Source organism: Pseudophryne corroboree, chromosome 6 (genome assembly GCF_028390025.1).
Source record: "Pseudophryne corroboree isolate aPseCor3 chromosome 6, aPseCor3.hap2, whole genome shotgun sequence".
NCBI classification, from domain to species: Eukaryota; Metazoa; Chordata; class Amphibia; order Anura; family Myobatrachidae; genus Pseudophryne; species Pseudophryne corroboree.
The window spans coordinates 808,699,130-808,721,294 of record NC_086449.1 but is presented as its reverse complement, the minus strand read 5'-3'; the positions used below and the strand labels follow the sequence as shown (position 1 = coordinate 808,721,294).

Below are 22,165 nucleotides of genomic sequence, written 5' to 3'. Positions count from 1 at the left end.
ACAGTTTATGGCTGCGGAAAAAATCTGCAGCCCAACCATTTAAAGTGGTCCAGCTCCTGCCGCACCAAACAAAAAATTGAATTGCCGGAGCAGGGAGGCGGGGATATAGGGGGCTGTCATATTGCTTCCTGGGAGTCTGAAAAGCTTAACTGTTTGGTGCCCGTTCCGCTGTCGCTACTATATATCCCAAGGTAGATCCTGTGGACCCTGATCGAGAAACGGGTATAGATTTGCAAAAAATGCACTGGGCTGAATGTCCTTTTAACGTATGTTTTGTATATTACAATATAAGTGATAGGTGCACAGCTCTTTAGCAGCTGGGGAGAATTGCATTCTTGAGTAACTCCATAAAACGCAGCTACATCCCTAGCGATGTAACTGATAATAACATATGTCCCTGTTATCAGATGTAATATTTTATTTCTCTACCTGTCCGCCAGGTGTTACAGTTCCTGATTGCTCACTCCGATACGATACAAGCTATCCTCAGGAGCCAGGAGGGGAGTCTCGGGTCTTTACAGGAACTGGCCCTGCTTACAGGCATCATCAGCAAAGCTGCTCTTCCAGGTAAATTTGCTTTTTTCTTCTGCCCATAGCAGGTGCGATATATGTGGTCATCATCACAAATGTATTCAGGACCTTGTGCAAACCTGGCAGTCCCCAGGAAAAGATCTATTGGCGTTTTAAGTAAATGACAAGCCCTCGCTCTGCAGTGCAGAAAACTACAGGCGTGCGTGCATTATGGACCTGTTCTGTGACCCCTTTCCCCCCCGAATCTGCTGATCCCTTGGACGTGAGGCTCTCCTTTTGCATACGATGTATCTTGGGCGATCCCAGCCATGCCTGCGGGGTCGGACCAGATTGAATATGCAGCACATTCAATCTGGAGGATCCGATGCTCACGGGAACGCACATCGGATTGCCCGATTTCATCCGATATATCGGGCCGAATGCCCGAAATCGGGCATTATTGTCCTAGTGTATGGGGCCCTTAAATTTTTATTGCCCTGGGCTAATATATTCCAAAATATTTGCTGAGATACTACTTTACGTTTACTTATCACACCTGCGTACATGTATGGTTCTTTTGCAGCAGTCACATCTGCGACTTTATACTAATGCCGCAACAAAGCCCTTCCCCAGTGTACACCCGAGCATCTGACTGGGCAAGGACTGAGACCCCCAGCCTCTTATTTCAGTTATGTCGGCAGCTCTTCTGGGGGTGATGTGCTCCGTTCCTGTGAATATAGGCCCTCATTCCGAGTTGTTCGCTTGCTAGCTGCTTTTAGCAGCAGTGCACACGCTAAGCCGCCGCCCTCTGGGAGTGTATCTTAGCTTAGCAGAAGTGCGACCAAAAGGTTAGCAGAACAGTGCTGACATTTTTTCATGCAGTTTCTGAGTATCTGCAGACCTACTCCTACCTTGCGATCACTTCAGTCTGTTTAGTTCCTGTTTTGACGTCACATACACGCCCTGCGTTCGGCCAGCCACTCCCCCGTTTCTCCAGACACTCCCGCGTTTTAGCCTGACACGCCTGCGTTTTTTAGCACACTCCCGGAAAACGGTCAGTTACCTCCCAGAAACACCCACTTTCTGTCAATCACTCACCGATCAGCAGAGCGACAGAAAAGCGTCGCTCGCCCTTGTGTAAAACTGCATAGTTTTGTGTGAAAGTACTTGGCGCGTGCGCACTGTGGCCCGTGCGCATGCGCAGAAATGCCGATTTTTTTTTTGCCTGATCGCTGTGCTGCGAACAACGGCAGCTAGCGATCAACTTGGAAGGACCCCCATTGATAAACCTGGGTCTGGATCAGCAAATCATTGCGCCCTTTGCTTCATGGGCGTCTATAATTTCAAGCACATTCTCATAAATATGAAATGAGATCATGGTATGACTGCCTATGATACTGCAGAGGTATACACTCCCCCCCCATGCTGAATAAGGCTTTCTCAGCAGCCCCACATGCCTGACTGTAGAACATTCAGTGATCTGCCCAGTCATCTCTCCTTCCCGGTCCGGTGTAATGGTAAAGTTGGCACTTATACTGTGCATTGTATGTAAGATCTGATGCCCTGTTACAGTGAAATGTTTTGTATGTATACTCTGCACATTTTGTGGCACTTTATAGATGAACGATAATAATTATAATTATAATAACGTTGCACATTCTCTAGGTGTACTCAGTGAGTTGGACATCCATCTAAATGAGGGCACCGTGATCGAATTGCACAGACTCTTTGGCCGATACCAGGTAAATTCTTAATATTCAGTCTCTTGATGAACCGTGGCAGTAATTAGCAGGAACAGAATTCCTGTGTGGAATTATTAGCAGAGACATGGAACGTTTGGCCCTGATGGACCCTGACCCCCAATGCGATTGTGAAAAATACACTTTTGTTTTTACACCAGGAGTAACATACTCATCCGATATTGTGTAGGGTGTTGTGAGCCCTTGGCGGATAGAAAGCGGCTTGTAGCGGACCTGCTGTTTGTATATCCAAGGACGTCCGTTAAAAAGATGCAGAAATGTCATAAATTCCCAGTATCTGGTAGAAATAGGAGCTAACTTTTGATTGGCTACAATCAGGAGCTATATGCAAATTCCAATGCATCTGTTCCCTCCCCCTTTGCGAATCTTGCTGAGCTCCGGCAGCACTATAGTAAAGTTTCACAGTACAAGCGCAGACTTCTCTTCTGTGCATACAGTATATAGACAGATTCCTGGCTTACGTACTAGTTTAAACAAAGGGCAAGCAATACGTTTCAATTTAAGGATATGAGAAGACGCTGGAGGAGGTCTGTGGAGGTTTTGGGGAGTCCACGAAGGTTAAATTGTGCGTACATGTAATGGGTATGGGTCATTAAGTCGACTGCTATTGGTCGAAATGGAAAATGGTCGATATGAGGGGTTTTTTTTTTTACTGTTTTTGTTGTTTTCTTCGTAAAGTGACCGGGAACCCCAATTAGGGCACCGTGCCCCCTTGCTTCGCTCGCCATGCTTTGGGCAAGGTGTCTCGCTCCGCTACCGTTGCACTCAGCACAGGTTACTGTTCCCAATTGTAGTCCACGTGGATTGTGAAGTATGAAAAAGTTCAAAAAATGAAAAACTCATGTCGACCGTTTTCCATATCGACCTATTGACCATGTCGCCCTATAGTGGTCGATCTAATGACCGTATCCCCGTGTAGTAATCCCCTAGAGAACATACAAGATTTCCCAGCATGCTCGAGTGTATTATTCTCATGTATGACTGTCCGCTGCCTGGAGACCAATCTGTTAGTTGACCTACAAGTTACAAATGGGTGTAATAAAGAAAGTCATAAAGAATATTACCAAATACAATACATTTTATCGTTTGACCTTTTTAAATATAACAGTGTCTTTAGCTCCCTGTACTGTGTTGGTTTTAAATGCTCTCGCCGAATATATGGATATTATTTTGGGTTTTTGTAGCCATTGTGAATATCGGAAATGTTGTCAGTGGTCTTTTCTTATTGTTGTGTTTTAGCACCTCTGCCTGGCTTTACTAAACCGCTTTGGGGGCTCAGACAAACTCCGCCAGCTCAATCTTCAAGGCGACGGCTCACAGTTGGACGGAGTGAGTAAGAAAGACGACATGGAGCTGGCGATGCAGCAGGTGAGGTCTGGGGTACGGTGCCTCGGTGGTCAGCTGGTCGGGAGCACAGTTCACTCATCTATGATTACACTGTACATTATGGCTGACTGCAGTCCGTCTATTGTTTGTCAGAAGTTTTCCCCCTAGTGGCTTAATAAGAAAACACAATTCTTCCAGGAAGCTAAGGGAACAGAATCGTTCCTTGTACGTCAGGTGTATTCAACATACAGCCCTTCATCTGCTGTGGAACTAGACATCCCAGCATGCCCTGCCACAGTTTTACTATTAAGAGATGCTAAAACTGTGGCACTGCATGCTGGGATGTGTAGTTCCCATAGCAGCTGGCGGGGGCGCTTAACCACTTGCCTGGCATGTTCGCATCAGTATGCACAGGATGCGACCAGTCAGTGTTAGTAGCGGCGGGGAAGGGAAACTTCCCTCCGCTGCTGCTGTCAGAGGGACCGGAAGGTCCCCCTGCCTCCCTGCACTCTCCCCTACTGATTGCTGTGCTGCCGATCACTGCTGATTGGTCAGCACGGCAGGAACCCCCATCCCTGTATACCTGGATGCTGACCTGGCTTTCAAAATGAAAGCTGCAATGTTCCAATGGTCACGATGTTCCCGATCCATATTTGGGAGAAAATTTATTTAAATTAAAAAAAAAATCTTTTTTTCTTTTTTTGAACTAAAATCATTTGGGATAGGGTTAAATTCATGTTCTTCACCTAATTCACTCATAAAAAATAGCCAACAATTTCGGAGTGTTTTTTGGCTAAATAAATCGCCAGTTATGGGGTATATTCAATAAGAGTCGGAAACTGCCGTCTTGTCGGAAAGACGGCAGTTTCCAACTGATTTAGGTCGGAAGGTATTCCGACCTATTCAATAGGGGCTGGTTTTTTTTTCGACAAGTCGGGAATTCCTGACTTGTCGGAAAACACATGGATCAGCGGAATAGCTGTCGATCCGCGTGCATCTGTCGGAAACGGGGCCAAATCCGACAGGTTTTGGCCCGTTTCCGACCATCTCAATCCGACTTTAAAAAAAAGTCGGATTGAGAAGATCAGACGGGGGAGCGGGGCGAGGGAGGGTGAGAGAGTGCTTACCGGCGGGGGCAGCCGCTGTCGGTGGAAGACACGGCTCCTCTCTGACGGGCGTCCCCCCAGCCAGGCTGCTCTCTTCCGGCAGTGCTACACGGCTCCCCAGGCGGCTCCACGGTCCCGCGGCAGCGCTGCCCGGCTCCCCAGGCGACTCCACGGTCCTGCGGCACCGCTGCCCGGCCCCCCGGTTACACATGTGGCTACATGGCTGAGTGCGGCTCCCTCCAGCAGCTCCCTGTGATCACACACACAGGGAGCTGCTGACAGCAGCAGCACGGATGCCGGCCAAATCCGACTGTCTTTGACTGAGGTTGTCTGGTCCATTCCGACAACTGCATGTCGGAATGGACCCGACTCTTATTGAATATACCCCTAAGTGGTTAATGACACGCGTGTTGTATGTATTGTGGGTAATGTAGAAATGTCAGCAATTTCCAGGTTTCTTACTATACTACTTCTTTCATATAGATCTGTTGTAACGTGATGGAATACTGCCATACGCTGATGCTACAGAACGCCCCTAACCTCCAGCCAATGGTGTGTCTGTTCACACCCAGCCTGATGGAGAGCAGCAGCAGGGATGGCACCAGATTAGGTATGCTGTATGAGGAATTGCTGTCAGACACAGTAGCGGATCTTGCCACGGGCAAGCAGGACTTTTTGCTCGGGGCACCGCCTTCCGGAGGGCGCCGCACCAGGGCAAGATCCGCTGACCGCTGTGAAGGAAAACTAGAGTTTTCCTTCGTGGAGAGGTCCTTTACTGCGCGATGTGCGATAACGTCATCGCGCACCGCACTGCAAAGGTCCTCTCCACGAAGGGAACTAGACGCTACGCGTCTGGTTTCCCTTCGTGGGGAGGACCTTTGCTGTGCGGTGCGCGATGACGTCATCGCGCACCGCACATTAAAGGACCTCTCCACGAAGGGCTTCGCAGCGGGCGGACACATTTCAGAGCGCTACAGTAGTCTGTACAGGGGGCGTAAATGACCACGCCCCCTGTACGAAGCCACGCCCGCCATTGCCGCCCGGGGCGTGCAAAGCCCCAGAACCGGCCCTGGTCAGACACCGTGGAACTCTTATGATTACCTAACAGATGATATTACAGTGATCCCTGGGAATATTTTTTTTTTTTTTTTGCTCATTCTGGACCATAAACAGAAGATTTCCCATAAACTCCAGAATCCTTGCATCCAGTGTACAGAAGATAAAGTGGGTGGGGCTTAGACCAACGTGTAGCCAATCGGAGCCTTTGAAAGTTAACAGCAGTACAAATTATTTTAGATATCACTCACATGTGTCCAGTGAAGCCAAGAGTTGTTTGTGCAACATACAGCCAGTCTGGGCCACAAGCCGCTAGCTGCACAGAGTAACAATATGAGGCTCCTGTCTCACTGGTGCGGTTGATTTGGGGTATAATCATTTTTTTTCTTCTTTATGTTAAAGACACCCAGGGATCCCTCTTTCACACCGGGAGGTCGCCCGGTTTGGGCATTGTGTTGGCTCTTCTGAAACAGTGCTCCAGCGACTTCTTCACCTACTACGACATCCACCGGCAGAGCATGAGCAAGCTGCAGAACGTGGAGCAGCTGCCACCGGACGAGATCAAAGAGGTATGGTCAGAATCAAAGGTCTCTCCTCTGACCTCATTAACCTTTGAAGCGCCCCGTTCCTGACCTTGCTTTCTGATTTGCCCTAGTTGTGCCAGACCGAGACGCCGATCGGGGTGGACAAAATCTCGACCACGCAGAAGTATGTGCTGGCACGGAAGAGACTGGTGAAACTAATCAATAGCAGAGCTAAGCTGCTGTCAATCTGCTCCTGTATCCTTCCAGCGATATGTGTATTTCCTTGTCTCTGGCCACCGATTGGAGGCGCCCAACAGTATAAAGCAGCGTTGGCTCTGTATGCCGCCATCTAACAGTGCGAGCGTGAGACTGACATCCCATGGATTCAGTTTCTTGGCCTGTTTGTGACCACTATACTTGTTTATTGCAGCCGCTTGAATTGGGCTATGTTATACGCCATGTTGTTATGCTCAGGTTAGAGACTTATTAACACAGGTTGTCACTTCCAGCCCCGGGAGGTGACGTGAGCAGTCAGTCCCGGGCTCCTCCTCCCTGCAGCTGGAAGGACCTCCGACTGTGTTGCTGGAGGAGGAGGGGGAGTTTATATAAAAAGATGGCGATACCCTCCGCATCGTTAAGCGGGCGGCTGAGTTTTAGCGCATTTGAAAATGCGGTAAAACCCCGAAAACGGGGGTTTTACCTAATTTTTTTTCTTAAGTACATCCCGCCCAGAATGAGCAGGAAAAAAGTCACATCGTTGCCCCACCCCTGAGTAGAAGCTATGATCCCTCACCCTAGGCTCTACGAGGGATTGTCCCATCCTGGTCTTACTGCAATTATATGTTGCTTATAGCTTGCTGTCTATGGGCACCGGCTTTATGACTTTATCAGTGTTCTGATTATGTTCAGTGCAGTACTAGTGCGCAGGTTTATTCTCCATTTCACCATTCTCCTTCACGAGTCACTACTCCTAGATATCATAGAAACCTGCCTCTTCATACTGTGGCGCCATCTAGAGTATTACCTGCTCCAGTGCACCCCAAGTGACAACCAGGAGTCGCTGTTCTCCAGTACATCTTTTAGCATCAGAAAGTTCCAAGGTGAGTGGTGACCATTAGTTGTGTTTGAGAAACATGCAGGACCGAGGTCTCCTCTGCCATAGAACAGAAGCCAACCCAGCTTGATAAAACCCCTTTTGTTCTCTTGGCAGATACACTCAATAACGACCTCAACACAGACCTCAGGACGCAGAACAAAGTGACCCAACAAGACCTAGATATAGTGAGTACAGTGTTGAGTGTTCCCACTTACTGTAGCCTTGCCAAGGAAAAATGTGCTTTCGGAACTGTAGAGAGAATGCCGGAACGGTTACAGGGCATCCATAGGGATCCATATGTTCCCATGTTGTCTCTCTTCCATTCTGTATTCACCCTTTGAATGGAGGTGAGCTGGACAATCATTGCCTGATAGAGTCAAGTAAATTGCACATGGCTGTGTCAGTAAGGAGATGACGGAACAGCTATGGGGCAAAGTTGAACATGTTCATCATAAGATGATGATAGCGGAGAAGTTTTGGACCCCCAAACACCGGACCCTTGTCATTCAGCCTCAGATTGACTAACCTAGAACTCTACTTGTTCTTTCATTTACAGCTGCAGAGAGAAGGGGCTAATTTATTTGGGGAATCCCTACAGAAGCGCCTGTTGGACATGGAGAGCATGTACTCAAAGGTGAAGTCTCGGCACAGCTTTATCCAGGCGCTGGTCAGGAGGATAAGAGGTCTCCTGCGAGTATCTAGAGCCTGATGGGGAAAAAAAGACGTTACGCCAAAATGTACACCATTTATTTTCTACCTTCTAAATTATGGACAGCCTTTTTCACTTTTCCAGATGAATGATAAAAAATAAATTGTATATGACATTTTTTTATTGCCACTACAAATGGATTAAAATTGTACATGTCACTCTGTGGTGTTGTATTTACTTCTGTTAAAAGTGAAACACGAGTTTGTGCTTGTTATAAGGAGTACACCGCTCCCTGCACCGTGGGTATAAAAATGTTTTGGTCCCACAAATCTCTTAAGACGTTCTGATGACCTCCACGGAACGGAATCTGTCCAATATGCTGAGCCCAACCCGATAGCTGTAAGCAGATATCTGAAATCCACCTTCCCTATCAAACCGTTGTTCATGACTTTGCAGTAGTGCATAATAAGGAGTCTGAGCGGTTGGTTAACAGCCTTTGATTTGATGTACCTGAACATGACCAAGGATCTTACAGTAAGCATAACTGACATTCTCTGCTTGACATTTTGAGCTTTTTTTCTTTTGTCCGCAGCTTTCTACCTTGTGCCCAGGAGATCGGCCTATTTAGCCTTTGCTGTTTGTAATAGAGTGGTGAGGAAATACACCATCGCACTTTAGTTACAAACCTACAATGGAAATTCAGGAGAAAACTGAGCAGTGCATTTACCCCCAGTTTTATAAATTGAGACTGCAGGTGGGAGTTTAATACCACTTGGGGGAGGGGGTCAGCAGCAGATGTTAGTAGTTGATTTGGGATGTTTTCTAATGACTGGAACCACCCAGGTGTCCCTGTTTTTCTGCAGTATTCAATAAACCCTCTGCAAGTTATGCAAGAAGACTTTTTTTTTAAAGTGTTTTGCTACGAAAAAGATTAATAAAGGTACCCGGCATACGCCAGGTCACCTCAATCTTGCCTGCTGCTCTGTCCCGCTTCGCCCCACCCTCCCTATCTCCGCTGTTCTGCTCCGCCCCATCTCTCCTTCTGGTTTTTCCTTTCCTCCTCTCCAGCTTCAGTCTGTCGCATCTGTTTCACCCCCACAACAGCGGCTCTCGCCTCCGTTTTGAGAAACGGAGGCCATCGCCGCCCTGAACGACCTCAGACTGTCAATCACTGACGCCGTACTGCAACTAACGTTGCAGACCAGTACTGCACTTGTGCAAACATGACGATATGCGTGGCAACCCGAACCACATCTGAAGAAGGCCCATTGTGCAGAGCGATACTCGGATGAAGTAGAGAGAACATGGCACTGGTGGAGAAAAGTTATTGTCATTTACTGTGGGCATAAAGAGACGAGAAAGTATATATAGAGATAAAAATGGCGGTTCACCCAGAATAAAAGGGGAACCAAATAGTATGCTAATAAATAAATGGTTTAACATGCCGTAAATGTAAACATATAGGGGTTTTGTCAAATTAGTAAATCGACCCCGGCGACTCAGAAGTAATTGAAGAAAATAAAAGTCAGACCAAAAGTTTCAGCTATGGTAAAGAGAGGGGAGAAAACAGATACTCCGAATGCGGATGAGCACGTACTGGCTGAAAAGTAAAAATCCACGCAGTCCAGGCTTCTCTGATCTGCTGCATCCAAAGACGCAGCATCAGATCAGCTACGTGACCATCAAATATAACCGGTAAAACCAGGTAACAGCACGGCAGCGTAGCGGTTTATCTGATCACCAAGTGACACCCTGACCGTTATTCTATAGTTTTTTTGTTTGTTTCCTCTCTGCTTTTATTACATAATATTGGGGGTCATTCCGAGTTGATCGCTCACTAGCAGTTTTTCTCTGACGTCCTAAGTGGATGCTGGGACTCCGTTAGGACCATGGGGAATAGCGGCTCCGCAGGAGACTGGGCACAACTAAAGAAAGCTTTAGGACTATCTGGTGTGCACTGGCTCCTCCCACTATGACCCTCCTCCAGACCTCAGTTAGAATCTTGTGCCCGGCTGAGCTGGATGCACACTAGGGGCTCTCCTGAGCTCCTAGAAAAGAAAGTATACTTTTAGGTTTTTTATTTTCAGTGAGATCTGCTGGCAACAGACTCACTGCTACGAGGGACTAAGGGGAGAAGAAGCGAACCTGCCTGCTTGCAGCTAGCTTGGGCTTCTTAGGCTACTGGACACCATTAGCTCCAGAGGGATCGAACACAGGCCCAGCCTCGGTCGTCCGGTCCCGGAGCCGCGCCGCCGTCCCCCTTACAGAGCCAGAAGCAAGAAGATGGTCCTGGAAATCGGCGGCAGAAGACTTCGGTCTTCAACAAGGTAGCGCACAGCACTGCAGCTGTGCACCATTGCTCCTCATGCACACCTCACACTCCGGTCACTGATGGGTGCAGGGCGCTGGGGGGGGGGGCGCCCTGAGCAGCAATATTAAACACCTTGCTGGCATAAAACTCACATAATATAGTCTTAGAGGCTATATATGTGAAAAATACCCCTGCCAGATATCCATAAAAAAGCGGGAGAAGTCCGCCGAAAAAGGGGCGGAGCTATCTCCCTCAGCACACTGGCGCCATTTTTCCCTCACAGCTCCGCTGGAAGGATCGCTCCCAGGCTCTCCCCTGCAGTTTCAAGCTACAAAGGGTAAAAAAGAGAGGGGGGGCACTAAATTTAGGCGCAGTAGTATACATATAAGCAGCTATAAGGGAAAATCACTCAGTTATAGTGTTAATCCCTGTGTTATATAGCGCTCTGGTGTGTGCTGGCATACTCTCTCTCTGTCTCCCCAAAGGGCTTTGTGGGGTCCTGTCCTCAGTCAGAGCATTCCCTGTGTGTGTCGGTACGGCTGTGTCGACATGTTTGATGAGGCTTATGTGGAGGCGGAGCAGATGCCGATAAATGTGATGTCACCCCCTGCGGGGCCGACACCTGAGTGGATGGACTTGTGGAAGGAATTACGTGAAAGTGTCAAATCCTTACATAAAAGGTTTGACGACATAGCAGATGTGGGACAGCCGGCTTCTCAGCCTGTGCCTGCCCAGACGTCTCAAAAGCCATCAGGGGCTCTAAAACGCCCGCTACCTCAGATGGCAGACACAGATGTCGACACGGATACTGAATCCGGTGTCGACGACGATGAGACTAATGTAACTTCCAATAGGGCCACACGTTACATGATTGAGGCAATGAAAAATGTGTTGCACATTTCTGATGTTACCCCAGGTACCACAAAAAAGGGTATTATGTTTGGGGAGAAAAAAAACTACCAGTGGTTTTTCTCCCATCTGATGAATTAAATGAGGTGTGTGAAGAAGCGTGGGCTTCCCCCGATAAGAAACTGGTAATTTCTAAAAAGTTACTAATGGCGTACCCTTTCCCGCCAGAGGATAGGTCACGTTGGGAAACATCCCCTAGGGTGGATAAAGCGCTCACACGCCTGTCAAAGAAGGTGGCACTACCGTCTCCGGATACGGCCGCCCTGAAGGAGCCTGCTGATAGGAAGCAGGAGGCTATCCTGAAGTCTGTATATACACACTCAGGTATTATTTTAAGACCGGCTATTGCTTCAGCATGGATGTGCAGTGCTGCAGCTGCGTGGTCAGATTCCCTGTCGGAAAATATTGATACCCTTGACAGGGACACTGTATTGCTAACCATAGAGCATATAAAAGACGCAGTCTTATACATGAGAGATGCACAGAGGGATATTTGCCGGCTGGCATCTAAAATAAGTGCAATGTCCATTTCTGCCAGGAATGCCAGCCTTCGAGGCTGGGGGGCAGTCACACAGGGAAGAAACTTCCAGGGACTATGGTCAAGTCAGGAGACTTCCCTACACATAAATATTCTGGAACTGAGGGCCATTTACAATGCCCTAAGTCAGGCAAGACCCCTGCTTCAAAACCAGCCGGTACTGATTCAGTCAGACAACATCACGGCAGTCGCCCATGTAAACCGACAGGGCGGCACAAGAAGCAGGATGGCGATGGCAGAAGCCACAAGGATTCTCCGATGGGCGGAAAATCACGTGTTAGCACTGTCAGCAGTGTTCATTCCGGGAGTGGACAACTGGGAAGCAGACTTCCTCAGCAGACACGATCTCCACCCGGGAGAGTGGGGACTTCATCCAGAAGTCTTCCAGCTGATTGTAAACCGTTGGGAACGGCCACAGGTGGACATGATGGCGTCCCGCCTAAACAAAAAGCTAGAAAGATATTGCGCCAGGTCGAGAGACCCTCAGGCAATAGCTGTGGACGCTCTAGTGACACCGTGGGTGTACCAGTCGGTTTATGTGTTCCCTCCTCTTCCTCTCATACCCAAGGTACTGAGGATAATAAGAAAAAGAGGAGTAAGAACTATACTCATTGTTCCGGATTGGCCAAGAAGAGCTTGGTACCCGGAACTTCAAGAACTGATCTCGGAGGACCCATGGCCTCTGCCGCTCAGACAGGACCTGCTGCAGCAGGGGCCCTGTCTGTTCCAAGACTTACCGCGGCTGCGTTTGACGGCATGGCGGTTGAACGCCGGATCCTGAAGGAAAAGGGCATTCCGGAGGAAGTCATCCCTACGCTGATTAAAGCTAGGAAAGAAGTGACCGCAAACCATTATCACCGCATATGGCGAAAATATGTTGCGTGGTGTGAGGCCAGGAAGGCCCCAACGGAGGAATTTCAGCTGGGCCGTTTTCTGCACTTCCTACAGTCAGGGGTGACTATGGGCCTAAAATTGGGTTCCATTAAGGTCCAGATTTCGGCTCTGTCGATTTTCTTCCAGAAAGAACTGGCTTCACTGCCTGAAGTTCAGACATTTCTTAAGGGAGTGCTGCATATTCAGCCCCCTTTTGTGTCTCCAGTGGCACCTTGGGATCTCAACGTGGTGTTGGATTTCCTAAAGTCGCATTGGTTTGAGCCACTTAAAACCGTGGATTTGAAACATCTCACGTGGAAAGTGGTCATGCTGCTGGCCTTGGCTTCGGCCAGGCGTGTGTCAGAATTGGCGGCTTTGTCATGTAAAAGCCCTTATCTGATTTTCCATATGGATAGGGCAGAATTGAGGACTCGTCCCCAGTTTCTCCCTAAGGTGGTATCAGCTTTTCATTTGAACCAACCTATTGTAGTGCCTGCGGCTACTAAAGACTTGGAGGATTCCAAGTTGTTGGACGTAGTCAGGGCCCTGAAAATTTATGTTTCCAGGACAGCTAGTGTCAGGAAAACTGACTCGCTATTTATCTTGTATGCACCCAACAAGCTATGGTGCTCCTGCTTCAAAGCAGACTATTGCTCACTGGATCTGTAGTACGATTCAGCTTGCACATTCTGCGGCTGGACTGCCGCATCCTAGATCAGTGAAAGCCCATTCCACGAGGAAGGTGGGCTCTTCTTGGGCGGCTGCCCGAGGGGTCTCGGCTTTACAACTTTGCCGAGCAGCTACTTGGTCGGGGTCAAACACATTTGCAAAATTCTACAAGTTTGATACCCTGGCTGAGGAGGACCTAGAGTTTGCTCATTCGGTGCTGCAGAGTCATCCGCACTCTCCCGCCCGTTTGGGAGCTTTGGTATAATCCCCATGGTCCTTACGGAGTCCCAGCATCCACTTAGAACGTCAGAGAAAATAAGATTTTACTCACCGGTAAATCTATTTCTCGTAGTCCGTAGTGGATGCTGGGAGCCCGTCCCAAGTGCGGATTGTCTGCAATACTTGCATATAGTTATTGTTTAACTAAAGGGTTATTGTTGAGCCATCTGTTGAGAGGCTCAGTTATATTTCATACTGTTAACTGGGTATAGTATCACGAGTTATACGGTGTGATTGGTGTGGCTGGTATGAGTCTTACCCGGGATTTAAAATCCTTCCTTATTGTGTCAGCTCTTCCGGACACAGTATCCTAACTGAGGTCTGGAGGAGGGTCATAGTGGGAGGAGCCAGTGCACACCAGGTAGTCCTAAAGCTTTCTTTAGTTGTGCCCAGTCTCCTGCGGAGCCGCTATTCCCCATGGTCCTAACGGAGTCCCAGCATGGTCCTTACGGAGTCCCAGCATCCACTATGGACTATGAGAAATAGATTTACCGGTGAGTAAAATCTTATTTTAGTAGCCGTGCAAACGCTATGCCGCCTCCCACTGGGAGTGTATTTTAGCTTAGTAGAAGTGCGAACGTTTTTATCGCAGAGCGCCTGCAAAAATTTTTTGTGTAGTTTCAGAGTTGCTCAAAACCTACTCAGCGCTTGCGATCACTTCCGACTATTCAGCTCCGGATTTGACGTCACAAACGCCCTGCGTTCGCCCAGCCACGCCTGCATTTTCTCTGGCACGCCTGTGTTTTTCCAAACACTCCCTGGAAACGGTCAGTTACCACCCAGAAACGCCCACTTCCTGTCCATCACTCTGCGGCCACCAGTGCAACTGAAATGCATCGCTAGACCCTGTGCAAAACTGCATCGTTCAATGTGCCCGTATGTCGCGCATGCGCAGAACTGCCGTTTTTTAGCCTGATCGCTGTGCTGCGAACAAATGCAGCTAGCGATCAACTCGGAATGACCACCATTGTTCTCAGGCACAATCACTTTTAGAGCGAACTGGGAATTTGTCTCTTTGCTGACCGCCAGGTACAGTGATTCAGAAATGTACACAATAGTTACAGCCACTACATCTTTATACATGTCTGAATTAGGACCATTCTATGGATGTTTGGATTGAGTAAAGCCGCTTGGGAGTCAATATTGTAGGCTTAATAGGCTCACATTGCTGTAGACGATGGAAATCTAAATTATATACTTAATATCTGCCTGTTTTAACAAAGGGCCTAATTCCGACCTGATCGCAGCAGCAAACTCGTTATCAAACCCATGTGCAGTGCAGGTGGGGCAGATGTAACATGTGCAGAGAGAGTTAGATTTGCGTGGGTTATATTGTTTCTGCGCAGGGTAAATACTGGCTGCTTTATTTTTACACTGCAATTTAGATTTCAGTTTGAACACACCCCACCCAAATCTAACTATCTCTGCACATGTTACATCCGCCCCACCTGCAGTGCACATGGTTTTGCCCATTAGAGAAAAAATTTGCTGCTGCGATTAGGTCTGAATTAGGCCCAACGCCCACTGGACAAATCCTTATTTGTTTTTCAAATCAATAATGATCTTAAGCCGTGGAGCAACGGAAGATGCCACCTGACAATACCCGAGTAGTAACAGAATACTAAAGCTGGATTATGTGTTCACACGTCATTGTTCTGATCATTTGTATCATCTTTTATTTATATGGTATCACCAAGGGTCCCGAGCACATTATGGGGAAAACACAATGGGATGTACAAAAAATACAGTACAAAAAGATTCCACAATGTACAGGCAACAATAAAACTGAGAATGATACAACTAAACGAGCTACAGTAATTAGCAGTACATCTCCACGGCCTATGGTTCTGGGCGCGTGGACAGAATATATAGCTAACGGACAGGAATTGTATTATAACCAATGGTGCCTAATTCTCAATAAAATCAATATACTTCTTTCACTGCACTTCATTTCAACAAATTATCTTCGTGCATATGGAGAGAAAACAAGTGTGATAATGCACTGAAAATACTTTTTTGAGATGCAGAGGGAGAGAAATCGTTTTTATTCTATTTATTCACAGTTTGGCGCTATTGGTTATTACACACGGTCTGCCTGTTAGCATTTCTCTTTGGGTTTAAGGTTACCCACAAACACAGCCTGTAACATGGCAGTAAGGAGCTGATTGGCTGGTACTTTATCTCTCCAAGGCTTAGTACATCTTCCCCCTTGGTACTTAATGTAGTTGCCACGTCATTCTCACTAATGGCCACTAGGTGTCACTATAACCCCCAAGGAACGCGACTGGGCAGCAAAAACGTTTAAAGGATACGCTGTACACCGATCCCTTTGCCCTCTTTAAAGATGGCTGCCCGGTGACTTCCCCCGGATGCAGGAAGTGCAGGATCCTGGACTGGAGGAGTCGAGGCTGGTGCTGGGAGGAGACGCTGTCATCATGTTGCAATTCTTGGTAAGTTGCTGGAGTTTAGCAGGTTACAGGTGAAGGCAGACTCTTAGTGTGGGCAAGGTGCTAGGGAGACCCCACAAGTCAGCGAGGTTCTTGTTGTGGGGTTTTTAATGTTAAGTAATCAGTCACCTCTATGTCTCTGATATCCCTTCACAGTCTTACATTGCAAAGGTGTGCCACTGTCTCTACATTTTATTATAATAATATTATTTCTATTATCCAAATGCACCGTACAACCTCAAAATGCTCTCATCCTGTTATATAGCCTTTACACATGGTGTGGGACTACAAGTGCCAGCTAGGGAGCCCCAAGTTCCCTGCCTGTGCAGTAACCAGGTGGCCTGTGCATACTGGGACTATTAGTTCCACAGCGGTAGGAGAGACGCAAGAAGCCCATGTCTGTCTGTCTGTCTATCCATCTATCCACCTGTCAATATACTCTTCCTCTCTCCCTCTCTCTCTTCCCCCTTTCTCTCTCTTCCCCCTTTCTCTCTCTCTCTCTCTCTCTCTCTCTCTCTCTCTCTCTCTCTCTCTCTCTCCCCCCCCCTTTCTCTCCCCCCCTTTCTCTCCCCCCTTTCTCTCTCTCTCTCTCCCCCCCTTTCTCCCCCCCCCCTTTCTCTCCCCCCCTTTCTCTCCCCTCCCCCCCTTTCTCTCCCCTCCCCCCCTTTCTCTCCCCTCCCCCCCCCTCCCCCCCTTTCTCTCCCCCCCTTTCTCTCCCCCCTTTCTCCCCCCCCCCCCCTTTCTCCCCCCCCCCTTTCTCCCCCCCCCTTTCTCCCCCCCCTTTCTCTCTCTCTCTCTCTTCCCCCCCCCCTTTCTCTCTCTCTCTCTCTTCCCCCCCCCTTTCTCTCTCTCTCTCTCTTCCCCCCCTTTCTCTCTCTCTCTCTTCCCCCCCCTTTCTCTCTCTCTCTCTTCCCCCCCCTTTCTCTCTCTCTCTCTTCCCCCCCCTTTCTCTCTCTCTCTCTCTCTTCCCCCCCTTTCTCTCTCTCTCTCTTCCCCCCCTTTCTCTCTCTCTTCCCCCCTTCTCTCTCTCTCTCTCTTCCCCCCTTCTCTCTCTCTCTCTCTTCCCCTCTTCTCTCTCTCTCTTCCCCTCTCTCTCCCCTCCCCCCCTCTCCCTCCCCTCCCCCCCTCTCCCTCCCCTCCCCCCCTCTCCCTCCCCTCCCCCCCTCTCCCTCCCCTCCCCCCCTCTCCCTCCCCTCTCCCCCTCTCCCTCCCCTCTCCCCCTCTCCCTCCCCTCTCTCCCTCCCCTCTCCCCCTCTCCCTCCCCTCTCCCTCCCCCCTCCCTCCCCCCCTCTCCCTCCCCTCTCCCTCCCCTCCTCTCCCTCCCCTCTCCCTCCCCTCTCCCTCCCCTCTCCCTCCCCCTCCCTCTCCCTCCTCTCCACTCTCTCCCCCTCCTCTCCACTCTCTCTCCCCCTCCTCTCTCTCTCTCTCCCCCTCCTCTCTCTCTCTCTCCCCCTCCTCTCTCTCTCTCTCCCCCTCCTCTCTCTCTCTCTCCCCCTCCTCTCTCTCTCTCCCCCCCTCCTCTCTCTCTCTCCCCCCCTCCTCTCTCTCTCTCCCCCCCTCCTCTCTCTCTCTCCCCCCCCTCCTCTCTCTCTCTCCCCCCCTCCTCTCTCTCTCCCCCCCTCCTCTCTCTCTCTCCCCCCCTCCTCTCTCTCTCTCTCTCCCCCCCTCCTCTCTCTCTCTCTCTCCCCCCCTCCTCTCTCCCCCTCCTCTCTCTCTCTCTCTCCCCCCCTCCTCTCTCTCTCTCTCTCCCCCCCTCCTCTCTCTCTCTCTCTCTCTCCCCCCCTCCTCTCTCTCTCTCTCTCTCCCCCCCTCCTCTCTCTCTCTCTCTTCCCCCCTCTCATACTGTAGCTCTGTAACTTGCCTTCATGTGATTGCTGGACAGTATATACTATAACATAATGAAGCATCTGCAGGTTTGATATTTGCGCTCTTGTTCCCTCTGTATACAATGTATGGGTCTCTTACTATTGCCCCTGCAGTCACATGGCTTGGCAGGATAAGGCAGAACCCTGGGAAGAGAGCGGCTGCTGTATGTCTGCAGTGAGAATGAGTGCTGCTCTCTGTACTTGTGCACAACTGACTTCTCTCTCTATTTCCAGCTGGGATTTGCCTTTGGGAACGTGGTGGGGATGTACCTGGCGCAGAATTATGAAGTAAGTACAGTTGTTACTCTCCGTGCAGCAGGCAATTGAGTCCTGGGCTAGAACCTACACAGACCCGTTCAAGTTTCTGTGAGTTTTCCTTTGCTGTAAAACGCCCTCGCCCTGCAGATAGCGGCACTGTGTGGACCCGGTATCTGCGACCGCTGCTGCTCTGTATCTAGCACCTCCTCACCACGCTTCATTCTGCAGCAGCCCCAATACTCCCTGTAACCAGACTGCTGATTGGACGGCTGTTGCAGAACCCCTGCGTTGAACATACAAGCGGTGAGGTCCGGAGTTCACAGCTTTGTCATTGTGTTAACGTTCTGTTTTATTGCCAGGCCAGTGCTAGATGTGTTTTACTTGCAGCATTTGTTTTGCCCCCACAATTCAGTGGGACTCTGTCGCTCTAAACCTACGTTCTCATGGTCGTTTACCTACTTGTTTTTAAAAAGTCATATTTATGTGTTTCGTTTTAGCATAATAAGTAGTTTGGAAGGGGGAGGGACGGAGGCGGGTAGTAACTGTGGTCCTAATTCATACCTGATTGCTAAAGTGCGTTTTTTGCATCCCTGCGATCAGGTAGTCGCCGCCTACAGGGGGAGAGGGAAATCGCTGTGCAGGGGTGCGATCGCATGTGCAGGAGAGCTGCACAAACCAGGACTTACTCTTCCAGCGCGATGATCGGGGCCAGAGCTGACGTTAGAAACCCTCCCTCCAAACGCCGCGTCCCTCCTGTGTTTCTCCAGACACTCCCTTAAAAACGGTCAGCTGCCATCCACAAACGGCCTCTTCCTGTCGGTCACCTTGCGATCTCCCGTGCGATTGCTTTTCTCGCACCGTCCCGTCGCTGGCCTGTGCTCCCTGTCGCTGCGGACCGACGTGCCTGCGCTTTGCGGTGCATGCGCAGTTCAGACCCGATCGCAGGCTGAACGAAAACGCAGCCTAGCGATCAGGTCTGAATTACGCCCTGCGACCTTTTAAGAGTAACCTCTGTTTTTTCCTCTTGCTGTGGATATGATCCCAATTTACATATCGGGCAGAGGATACTGACTGCGCTGTCCAAAAATGAAGCTTACCATTGTTGCATAACCGTTTTGTTTTTTTTAGGTATTTATAAGGTGCAGACGACTAGTATTTATATTGGACAGACACTTGAAGATGTGTTACGTGGGGAATTCAAATTTTCACTTACATTTTAAAATATCTGATTTTTATTTTATTTTTTTATCTGCTTAAGGTGCCCGACATTGGGAAAAAAGTTTCAGACTTTAAAAAGGATCTGGAAGAAAAAAAGAAGAAACCTCCGAGCGATTAACCTTCTAAAAGTTTCCTGACGGGATATCCCTCCCTATCTAGTAGACGCCCTTTGTATCTATATGCTCCTGCGTGGAGATGGGACAGAGGACATGTGTCCCTACAGAGGATCTCGCCCAGACAGAGTCTCCGTACAGCACAGAACTGTGTTTTCTTTTTGGTTTCCAGAGATCTCCCAAACTCCCCGTCCGCTGTGCACGGTGGTGGGCAATGTGCTGGGACAGGTATTAAAACATTAGGCGGGAATGTTCGACAATCAAGTCACCGCTGCTTTTAGCTCTGTTGGGTTTAATAAAGTGATATCTTTATTGTAAGATGAATATACACATTGCTTCGGTGCACAGGATGGAGGAGCGGGGGTTACGGTAATAACACGTTAGACTTCTACCTATAGTCTGATAACACGTTAGACTTCTGACTATAGTCTGATAACACGTTAGGCTTCTGCCTATAGTCTGATGACGCGTTAGACTTCTGCCTATAGTCTGGAGACGCGTTAGGCTTCTGCCTATAGTCTGATGACACGTTGGGCTTCTGCCTATAGTCTGATGACACGTTGGGCTTCTGCCTATAGTCTGATGACACGTTGGGCTTCTGCCTATAGTCTGATGACACGTTGGGCTTCTGCCTATAGTCTGATGACACGTTGGGCTTCTGCCTATAGTCTGATGACACGTTGGGCTTCTGCCTATAGTCTGATGACACGTTGGGCTTCTGCCTATAGTCTGATGACACGTTGGGCTTCTGCCTATAGTCTGATGACACGTTGGGCTTCTGCCTATAGTCTGATGACACGTTGGGCTTCTGCCTATAGTCTGATGACACGTTGGGCTTCTGCCTATAGTCTGATGACACGTTAGGCTTCTGCCTATAGTCTGATGACACGTTAGGCTTCTGCCTATAGGCCCTCATTCCGAGTTGTTCGCTCGGTAATTTTCTTCGCATCGCAGCGATTTTCCGCTAATTGCGCATGCGCAATGTTCGCACTGCGACTGCGCCAAGTAAATTTGCTAAGAAGTTTGGTATTTTACTCACGGCATTACGAGGTTTTTTCTTTGTTCTGGTGATCGGAATATGATTGACAGGAAGTGGGTGTTTCTGGGCGGAAACTGGCCGTTTTATGGGAGTGTGTGAAAAAACGCTGCCGTTTCTGGGAAAAACGCGGGAGTGGTAGGAGAAACGGGGGAGTGTCTGGGCGAACGCTGGGTGTGTTTGTGACGTCAAACCAGGAACGAAACTGATCGCAGTGGCAGAGTAAGTCCCGAGCTACTCAGAAACTGCTAAGAAATTTCTATTTGCAATTTTGAGAATCTTTCGTTCGCAATTTTGCTAAGCTAAGATTCACTTCCAGTAGGCGGCGGCTTAGCGTGTGCAATGCTGCTAAAAGCAGCTTGCGAGCGAACAACTCGGAATGAGGGCCATAGTCTGATAACACGTTAGGCTTCTGCCTATAGGGGGTGATTCTGAGTTGATCGCAGCAGGAATTTTGTTAGCAGTTGGGCAAAACCATGTGCACTGCAGGGAGGGCAGATATAACATGTGCAGAGAGAGTTAGATTTGGGTGGGTTATTTTGTTTCTGTGCAGGGTAAACACTGGCTGCTTTATTTTTACACTGCAATTTAGATTGCAGATTGAACACACCACACCCAAATCAAACTCTCTCTGCACATGTTATATCTGCCTCCCCTGCAGTGCACATGGTTTTGCCCAATTGCTATCAAAAATCCTGCTGCGATCAACTTGGAATTACCCCCATGGTTTTGCCCAACTGCTAATAAAATTCCTGCTGCGATCAACTCAGAATCACCCCCATAGTCTGATAACACGTTAGACTTCTGCCTATAGTCTGATAACACGTTAGACTTCTGCCTATAGTCTGATAACACGTTAGACTTCTGCCTATAGTCTAATAACATGTTAGACTTCTGCCTGTAGTCTGATAACACGGTAGACTTCTGCCTATAGGGGGTGATTCTGAGTTGTTCACTCGCTAGCTGCTTTTAGCAGCATTGCAAACGCTAAGCCGCCGCCCTCTGGAAGTGTATTTTAGCATAGCAGAATAGCGAACGAAAGATTCGCAGAATAGCGAAAAGAAATTTCTTAGCAGTTTCTGAGTAGCTCCAGAACTACTCACAAATAGCGATCAGCTCAGGCCGTTTCGTTCCTGGTTTGACGTCACAAACACGCCCAGCGTCCGGCCAGCCACTCCCCCGTTTCTCCAGACACTCCCGCATTTTTCCCTGGCACGCCTGCGTTTTTCCGCACACTTCCAGAAAACGGGCAGTTTCCACCCAGAAACACCCACTTCCTGTCAATCACACTCCGATCACTTCAACGATGAAAAATCTTCGTTCGGACGTGAGTAAATCTACTAAGTTTTGTGGTAAAATACTAACCGCATGCGCACTGCGAACCATCCGCTTGCGCATTTTTGCCTTAATCGCTCCGTTGCGAAAATCGTCAACGAGCGACCAACTCGGAATGACCCCCATAGTCTGATAACACGTTAGACTTCTGCCATTAGTCTGATAACACGTTAGACTTCTGCCTATAGTCTAATAACATGTTAGTCTTCTGCCTGTAGTCTGACTATAGTCTAATAATACGTTAGACCTCTGCCTATAGTCTGCTAACACGTTAGACTTCTGCCTAT

At 48.8% G+C, this 22,165-nt stretch overlaps 2 protein-coding genes across 3 annotated transcripts in view; both read left to right on the top strand.

Moving 5' to 3' along the window:
- NUP205 (nucleoporin 205) overlaps positions 1-8,245 on the top strand; it is a 136,984-nt gene extending 128,739 nt beyond the window's left edge. For both annotated transcript variants that reach the window (XM_063929009.1, XM_063929008.1), the window contains exons 35-43: positions 441-567; positions 2,176-2,252; positions 3,510-3,638; positions 5,186-5,312; positions 6,161-6,327; positions 6,414-6,537; positions 7,257-7,382; positions 7,493-7,563; positions 7,935-8,245. In XM_063929009.1, coding sequence (XP_063785079.1) covers positions 441-567; positions 2,176-2,252; positions 3,510-3,638; positions 5,186-5,312; positions 6,161-6,327; positions 6,414-6,537; positions 7,257-7,382; positions 7,493-7,563; positions 7,935-8,087 — 1,101 coding nt within the window. In that variant the 3' untranslated portion in view covers positions 8,088-8,245. The remainder of the gene's footprint in view (positions 1-440; positions 568-2,175; positions 2,253-3,509; positions 3,639-5,185; positions 5,313-6,160; positions 6,328-6,413; positions 6,538-7,256; positions 7,383-7,492; positions 7,564-7,934) is intronic.
- Positions 8,246-15,948: 7,703 nt separating this feature from the next.
- STMP1 (short transmembrane mitochondrial protein 1) lies at positions 15,949-19,825 on the top strand. Its single transcript, XM_063930602.1, has 3 exons — positions 15,949-16,056; positions 18,153-18,206; positions 19,435-19,825. Exons 1-3 carry the CDS (start codon positions 15,976-15,978, stop codon positions 19,510-19,512), a joined length of 213 nt encoding a protein of 70 aa, XP_063786672.1. The 5' UTR covers positions 15,949-15,975; the 3' UTR covers positions 19,513-19,825.
- The last annotated feature ends 2,340 nt before the right edge of the window (positions 19,826-22,165 follow it).